General features: G+C 39.2%; 1 protein-coding gene across 2 annotated transcripts in view; it reads left to right on the top strand.

Annotated features, from left to right (window-relative positions):
* The first annotated feature begins 46 nt into the window (after positions 1-46).
* Positions 47-7,567, top strand: part of ZSWIM7 (zinc finger, SWIM-type containing 7) — a 23,060-nt gene continuing 15,539 nt past the window's right edge. For both annotated transcript variants that reach the window (XM_012651441.1, XM_012651440.1), the window contains exons 1-3: positions 47-236; positions 2,106-2,127; positions 4,751-4,853. In XM_012651441.1, coding sequence (XP_012506895.1) covers positions 161-236; positions 2,106-2,127; positions 4,751-4,853 — 201 coding nt within the window. In that variant the 5' untranslated portion in view covers positions 47-160. The remainder of the gene's footprint in view (positions 237-2,105; positions 2,128-4,750; positions 4,854-7,567) is intronic.

Raw genomic sequence — 7,567 nt, 5'->3', positions numbered from 1 at the left:
GGGTCGTCACCGTTGCCGTCCGCATGCGCAATGGCGCACACCGACGTCACTCCCGTCTCGCCCGCCTCCGGCTGGCGGCCGGAATCCTTCGTCGGTCGATGCTGGCTGCGGGAGCGCCGGGGCCGTTGCGTCCGCTCAGGTGGGCACACCGTGTGGCGCCATGGCCGTCGCGCTACCCGCGGTGGTGGAGGAGCTCCTGAGCGAGATGGCCGCTGCGGTGCAGGAGAGCGCGCGAAGTACGGGACAGAGGCCGTTTGTGGTTGCGTGGTGGGCCGGGCACAGGGCACCGACAGGCGGGAGGTCTGGGCCTGCGGGGCGCTGGGATCCGCACGCCACCCTGCACACCTCGTAGTGGCCCATCAGTATTTTTTTCTCATGTGGTTCTGCCTCTAAATCCCTCTTCGTTTAAAGGAAAAAAAAAGTGAAACTGGGCGAGTAAAAACCAAATCTATTCAGCAGATACCTCGGGCACAGCGCAGTTGCAGAAGCCCCACCCCTCACGAGCGAGCAGCCCCGTGGGACCAAAGCGCTGAAAACTGCCTGGGCGCTCGGGAGAAGGGGCCCCGGCGGGGCGGGACTGGGGAGGTGGAAGGGACAGGAGCCGTCAGTGAGATGCAACAAAGTGAATTTTTCAATTATTTTACTCAGAATTTTGAATTATTAGGCTTATTTCTCAAATTATGATAACTTTAATATTTTCATACACTTTGTTCAGAAAATAAGTATTTTAGGCCCACAAAGCCCAAATACGTACGCGATTACTGGAGTAAATCTGAGCATTGTGAAAGTACCTTTTTTCCTCTGACCAGCAGAGGATGCCCTGTGACTGCTCACCAGAATCACTGAGAAGAGATGATCTCTGGATGTGTTCACAGCATACTAGTAGGAGAGAATACTTAGAATCAAAATGCATTGACTACCCGGGCGCGGTGACTCACGCCTGTTATCTTACCCCTTTGGGAGGCTGAGGCAGGAGGATCGCTTGAGCCCAGGAGTTTGAGGTTGCAGTGAGCTTATGATGATGCCACTGTACTTTAGCCCGGGTGACAGAACCAGACTCTGTCTCAAAAAAAAAAAAATACTGAACTTATTAGAACTATTCTGATGTAAAAATGGCTATCTTGTAAATAACAGTCAACTTAGGCCACAAAACTGCCACCGTTTATTCACTGGGTGGCTTTTGTTTTAAAAGTGCTGTACTGTACTTTAAAAGGGTTTGAGTTACTTACAGTTTTTAAAGAACTGAGGAAAGTAAGCCAACTTTTGTTTTCTCATTTCAGTCAAGACTAACAAGACTTAAGTATGTATGCTTAAAAGATTAGGCCAGCCTGGCCTAATCAAACAGCCTGGCCTGTATTCAAACATATTTGATTCTAGAAAAAGTGGAGAAAAAGCTAACTGAAACAGTTGTTCTGGGGCTCTAAGATTTGGTGGCCTGAGGGTGTGGACCACTGTCACTTTACACAAGTAGTGGGGAAGAGAGCAGGAAATCCCCGTGGTTTCAGTGTGGCACTTTTACCCCCACTGTGCCTAGTATGTCCCCCAGTCCAAATATCCTGTGTTTGAACTTATCCAGAAAATAAACCTAGTCTTTTGCCAAGAGGAGGGAGAAGCAGTCACCTAAATCTAAGGAGGGTAACTGGGGTCCTCCTGCTTCTTAAACTTACTTTCAAAGAGTCTTATTTTAGTATCCCTGCTTCATTTCTACCTTCAAAGCTATCTCATGCCACCAGTTTCTCAGGGCTTTTTGGGAATAGGGAGAAGTGGATTATGGACTATAAATCAGATTGATACTTGGCTCTCCTCACTGCTAGCTTAGGATTCAGGTTTCTCAGGCCTTGTAAATTATTTTACATTCTTCTGTCAGCTTCCAACATATTTTAGCTATTGTTTCTCTGTGTCTTTCTCATCCTTTGGAGTTTATACTTTTTTAAAAATCCTTTTATTATTGTTTTAGTGGGGTTTGGGGAAGGAGTAAAACTAGATGCGTAGGTTCAGTTCACCATCATACACAGAAGTCTTTTTGGTCATACAGTGTTTCTTAGGATTTTTGTCTGTGATCAGTGCTTTAACATGATTAACTTTTTCCATTCCCATTTTTACAGTTCCTGATGAGCATTTATTATCGTAAGTACATATCCTGTTGTGTTTGATTTTTTTTTAACCATTGTGTGTTTTAAGAGCCAAATCCTTTGAACATCAACTCTTGATTTTAAAAATATTCTTACTAAACTATATTTTTTTTGACATGATTGTTAAAAAAACTGTCTCAAATGAATAGCCAGACACTGTATGGACCATACAAGGCATTCCTGTGTTGTCCTATTTGCCACTCTTGTTTAGCATGGTCCAGAAATGGTACCTGTTACACTAACACATGATAAAGAAATTAGAAGTATACCTATCTGCAAGGAAAAACAATTATTATTTGTAGATGCTATAGCTAATTTACAAAAAGACAAGAGAATAAAATAGAGTGGCCAGTTATTTAAAAAATACAGAAATCAAAAATCATTTTCTTTCATACCACAAAGTTCAAAAATATAATTACATTCTCAGTAGCAACAAAGAAGTGAAAGCTACCTATGAGTAAGTGACACTTAGTTGCATATATACTCTTATGTTTAAAAGTCCTGAAGGATATACACCAACCTATACCAGTGTTTATCTTAAGGAAAAGGAAAGGGGTAGAATTTATAGAAGAGCTTTAACCTCTTCTGTTTCTTCAGTTTCTTTGTAAGAATTACTAGAAAAAAACTACCACTTTAAAAAAGAAAATGGGCAAATAATAGAAGGATGCTAATACCCAAAAACTTTGGGGGGAAAAGGTAAATCTTACTAGTAGTAACCATAAAAATACAAATTAAAATAATAAGGTAACTTTTCATCTGTTAAAACTAGCAACCACAGAAAAGATGTTGGCAAGAATACAGGGAAAGGGATAATTTATAGTCTGCTAGTAGGAATGTAAATTAGAGAGTAATCTGTCAAAGGTTACAGGAGCTTTAAAACATACATATTCTTTGACTCAGAAATTCCACTTATAATAATATCCCAGGGAAGTAATCATGGATGTTCTATTTTTTTCTATTTTTGGTAGAGACAGGGTCTCTCTCTTGCTCATGCTGGTCTCGAACTCCTGAGCTCAAATGATCCTCCCACCTCGGCCTCCCAGAGTGCTAGGGTTACAGGCGTGAGCCACCATGCCCAGCCAAGTCACATGAGTTCTTTAAAACACTAATTTTTCAATTTTAGTTCAACCCAGCCATTTTATTTTCCAGTTTATAAAAATAACCCACACGTTTAAAAAACTATTTTATTGGAAATAAAACATAAAAAGTATCAGCCACTCTGTTGCCCGGGCTAGAGTGCCGTGGCTTCAGCCTAGCTCACGGCAACCTCAAACTCCTGGGCTCAAGCGATCCTCCTGCCTCAGCCTCCTGAGTAGCTGGGAGTACAGGCATGCGCCACCATGCCCAGCTAATTTTTTTTTCCTAGATATTTTTAGTTGTCCAGCTAATTTCTTTCTATTTTTAGTAGAGACAGGGTCTCATTCTTACTCAGGCTGGTCTGGAACTCTTGGGCTCAAACGATCCACCCACCTCGGCCTCCCGGAGTGCTAGGATTACAGGCGTGAGTCACCGTGCCCGGCCTATTGCTTTTTTTTTAATTAAATTTTTTATTTTGAGATAATTATAGATTTCCTTAAGAAAAAAATGTCAACACGGTTGAGAATTTATAAATATATAATTTTATCCCCAGCCTTTCTCACATAACAAGAATTTTCCCACATATCAAATTTTTTTCTTATATATCAGCTGGATAGTCTTATTACTAATGCAAAAAGTACAAATTTAATACCTATCAGATGGTCAAACGTGAAAAAATCTGATAATACTGGTATTGGTGAGGACGTGGAGAAAATAAGACTCTCGTACAGTGCTGTTGGGAGTGCTGTTTCTTCTGTGGAAAGCTATTGGCAACACCTATTAAAATTGAAAAATGCACATACCCTAAGACCCAGCAATTCTATTTTTAGTTATATAATCAGGAAGAATTTTCCTATTTGTGTCCCAAGGAACATGGACAGGGATAATTGAGTATTATTTATAATAGTATAAAATGGAAACAGAATACCTATCAATAGAGTACTTAACAAACTGAAGGTAGTATGTACATATAATGGAATATTACTCAAAAATTAAATAAAAAGAAATACATATCAGCGTGCATAATTTAAAAAAAATGCATTGAGTGGAAAATGCAAGTTGCCAAAGCCTACAATATACCTTTTATGTTTTAAAACTTATAAAACAACACCATATGTATATGCCATATACATACAAACATGCACATGTATATATATGTGTGTGCACATGTGTTCTATGTATAATAAAATATGAAAACAGTAACAGAAAGGAAACCAACAAATGCATGTGGTTGCCTCAGGGATAAATGGAAGGTGGGAAGAAGTATAGGAAGCACTATAAAGAAGTATTAAGAGGGCTTTATCTGTAATAGTTTACTCCTTTTGTTTAAAAAAAAAAAATCCAAGAAGATCTGAAATACATGAACAAGACGTTAACATTTATTAATTCTGGGGAGTGAGTCCGTGGGTTTTACTATATTATTTTTTTTCCCAAATTAAAATGAACTTCTAAAAAATGTTGAGGATAGTGATCCTTTGGGTCAAGTTACTGAGGCGACTTTGAGATCAGGCCTTCTAATCTGAAGTCTTTTTATTTCCTAGACTGAAGTTTGTCTTTGGCTCATCAGCCATCCAGGCCTTGGACCTAGTTGATCGACAGTCCATCACCTTAATCTCATCACCTAGTGGAAGGCGTGTTTACCAGGTAGAAGTCTCTAGATCTAGAGGATGATGTCAATAGAAACCCTCTAGGATAAAATGTTTTCATGAATCTCTGTGGAAGCTGGTGACCAGCTTTAAGTACTTCTTAGATTGTTGAAAAGTTTTTGACCCAACTTAGTAAAATTAACATACTAGTATTTATTTATTTATTTATGTTTAGACAAAAATTATTTATATTTATGGCATATAACATATTTTGAGATATGTAAACCTTAGAATGACTAAATCAAGCTAATTAACATATCTGTTACCTCACATCCTTATTTTTTTGTGGTGAGAGCACTTAAAATCTACTTTCTTAGCAATTTTCAAGTATATAACACATTGGTATTAACTAAAGCCAGCCAACTGAGATTTTGTATCCTTTGACCAACATCTCCCCCTGCTCCTCCCCGCACCCACACCCCCAGTAACCACCATTATTTCTACTTCTGTGAGTTCAACTTCTTTAGATTCCACATACCAGTGAGATCATGTGCTATTTGTCTTTCTGTGCCTGGCTTATTTCACTTAACATAATGTCCTCCAGGCATTTTGGTAATTAAAATAAGATAAATATGACCTATTAACTCAGTAGCATTTTGTAGCATCAGCAATGATGTGGAGAGGCTCTTAGTTCAGGCCTAATGGAGTACAGTCAACTTTTGCTTTCCTATTGTTTGATAATAGAGGCACTCCTTCTTGCCAATAAATTTATTGACATTTTCATCTTATTCATTATCTCTTGTTTACAAGCAAAAGCCAAAATGCATTTTGAGGTCCTTCTACACGCTTATTATAGGGATAGATAGATTAGTGAAGTAATCTTAGTGAAGTAATCAGCCTCTTATCAGACCCTGAATTACTTTCTTCTCTTACTGATAATACTCACCAAGAACCCAGCAAGATATTTCTTTTCAGGAAAGTGAAATGAAAAAAAGTAAAAGTAACAGTCACATCTGGCTACCCCACACTGCCTGTCTTATGAGACATGAATAGACTATGTATACATAAGCAGTGGGCCAAACTCCAACCTCCTGACCCCTCCCTGTGCTCCAGTTTAGCTATATGCGACAAAGCAGTAAGTGCAGCAGGGATTGAGGGAAAGGAATCTTGTGAATGAAATGAAAATACTGGCAGTGGTGTCAAATTTTGTGTCTGGCTTGGAAGAAGTGAAAAAGATAAAAAAGAAGCCACTAGCTCTTGTATATAATCCAGTCTTTACTGAAGACCAGGAAGAGGGAAATTTTTCAGAGTTTAAGTTCTGGTTTATTGGCCAGGCATGGTGGTTCACGCCTGTAATTCTAGCACTCTGGGATGCCAAGGCGGGAGGATCACTTGAGCTTAGGAGTTGGAGATCAGCCTGAGCACGAGTGAGACGCTGTCTCTACTAAAAATAGAAAAAATTAGCCTGGCATGGTGGCACATGCCTGTAGTCCCACCTACTCAGGAGGCTGAGGCAGGAGGATCGCTTAAGCCCAGGAGTTCTAGGTTGCTGTGAGCCAGGCTGACGCCACAGCACTCTACTCAGGGCACCGGAGTGAGACTGTCTCAAAAAAAAAAAAACCTGGTTTATTTACAGTGAACTTGTCAGGGCTTATACCTGATCAGTTAACGCTCATTGAAAGACCATATCAGTTAATTCTTAGGGAGTGAATGAGTTAAGCAAAGCCTGCTTGGGCAAATAGGTGCCTTTGCTTAGTCAGTTCACTTGGCATTCCACACTGTAGCATAACTTCACTGATCTGGCAAAATCTTCATGCATTTCTTCATTAAGGAAATGCAGTAAGTAGTGTTGGACGCTGCAGTGAAAACTTGTGGATGGTATTTTCCTACTCAAAAGAGACTACCTATTAGAAGAATTTTCTCATTTATAGATTAATAATCAGAGTCACTGAACTTAACTGCTTACACCTGAGGAAGTGTTTCTGTTTTCTTTCCCAGTGTTTTTATTTTTGGTCTTTATGTAGCTAAGGGGCCTTCAAGTTTTTCCCATGTATTTTAGTTTTGGATGTTTGGTCTCCGTTCCATTATTAGCACAGTACTTGACCTGGGCAAGCAGACTTCTAACTGTCCTCTAGTTCTGTGATGTAGTCATTGGTAAAATCTTAAGGATTTTGTTTTAAGTATTTTAATTATTGTTGACTTTTTGTTCCTCCCAGTGGTCACCATGCCTTGTTTAAAGTGACTTATTTAGTTTTTGTCATTCACATCCGGTATAATATTACATTGCTTTATTAGTCATAAAATGCTAACTTCCTAGAATTGTGGCAGTCAGCTTGGACTTTGAATTAAATAAGGCTGTAGAAATTTTATACACCCCCAGATTAACCTTAATGGTTACACTGTATAGTAATATAGTAAGAATTTGGCTTACTTCATGGGTTGTATGAGTTGATAAAAGTTAAGTTAGACACTATCATGATACCCACCTAGTTATCTTTCCACAGGTCAATCTTTATTCCATAGGTCAATCCTAATATTCTTGTTGTATTCCAAGTGTAATGTATGTTGCTGTCACCAGAATTTTTAAACTTTTTATTAACTTTTCTGGTTTACTTAGGAAGGGGGGGATGCTTTAGTCAGGAGAGGCTAAATTATGCTCTGGTATCTATGACCCCAAATGTGAAAGGCTTGCAAGAACAAAGGTTTATATTTCATTCATGCAATATCTTTATTGGGAGTTAAATGCAGCTCTGCTCCAAAACATCTTCACTC

The sequence above is a fragment of the Propithecus coquereli genome, unplaced genomic scaffold (genome assembly GCF_000956105.1).
Source record: "Propithecus coquereli isolate 6110/MARCELLA unplaced genomic scaffold, Pcoq_1.0 Scaffold355, whole genome shotgun sequence".
Taxonomy (NCBI): Eukaryota; Metazoa; Chordata; class Mammalia; order Primates; family Indriidae; genus Propithecus; species Propithecus coquereli.
The sequence above is the reverse complement of the archived record's forward strand: the minus strand, read 5'-3'. Positions and strand labels throughout refer to the sequence as shown.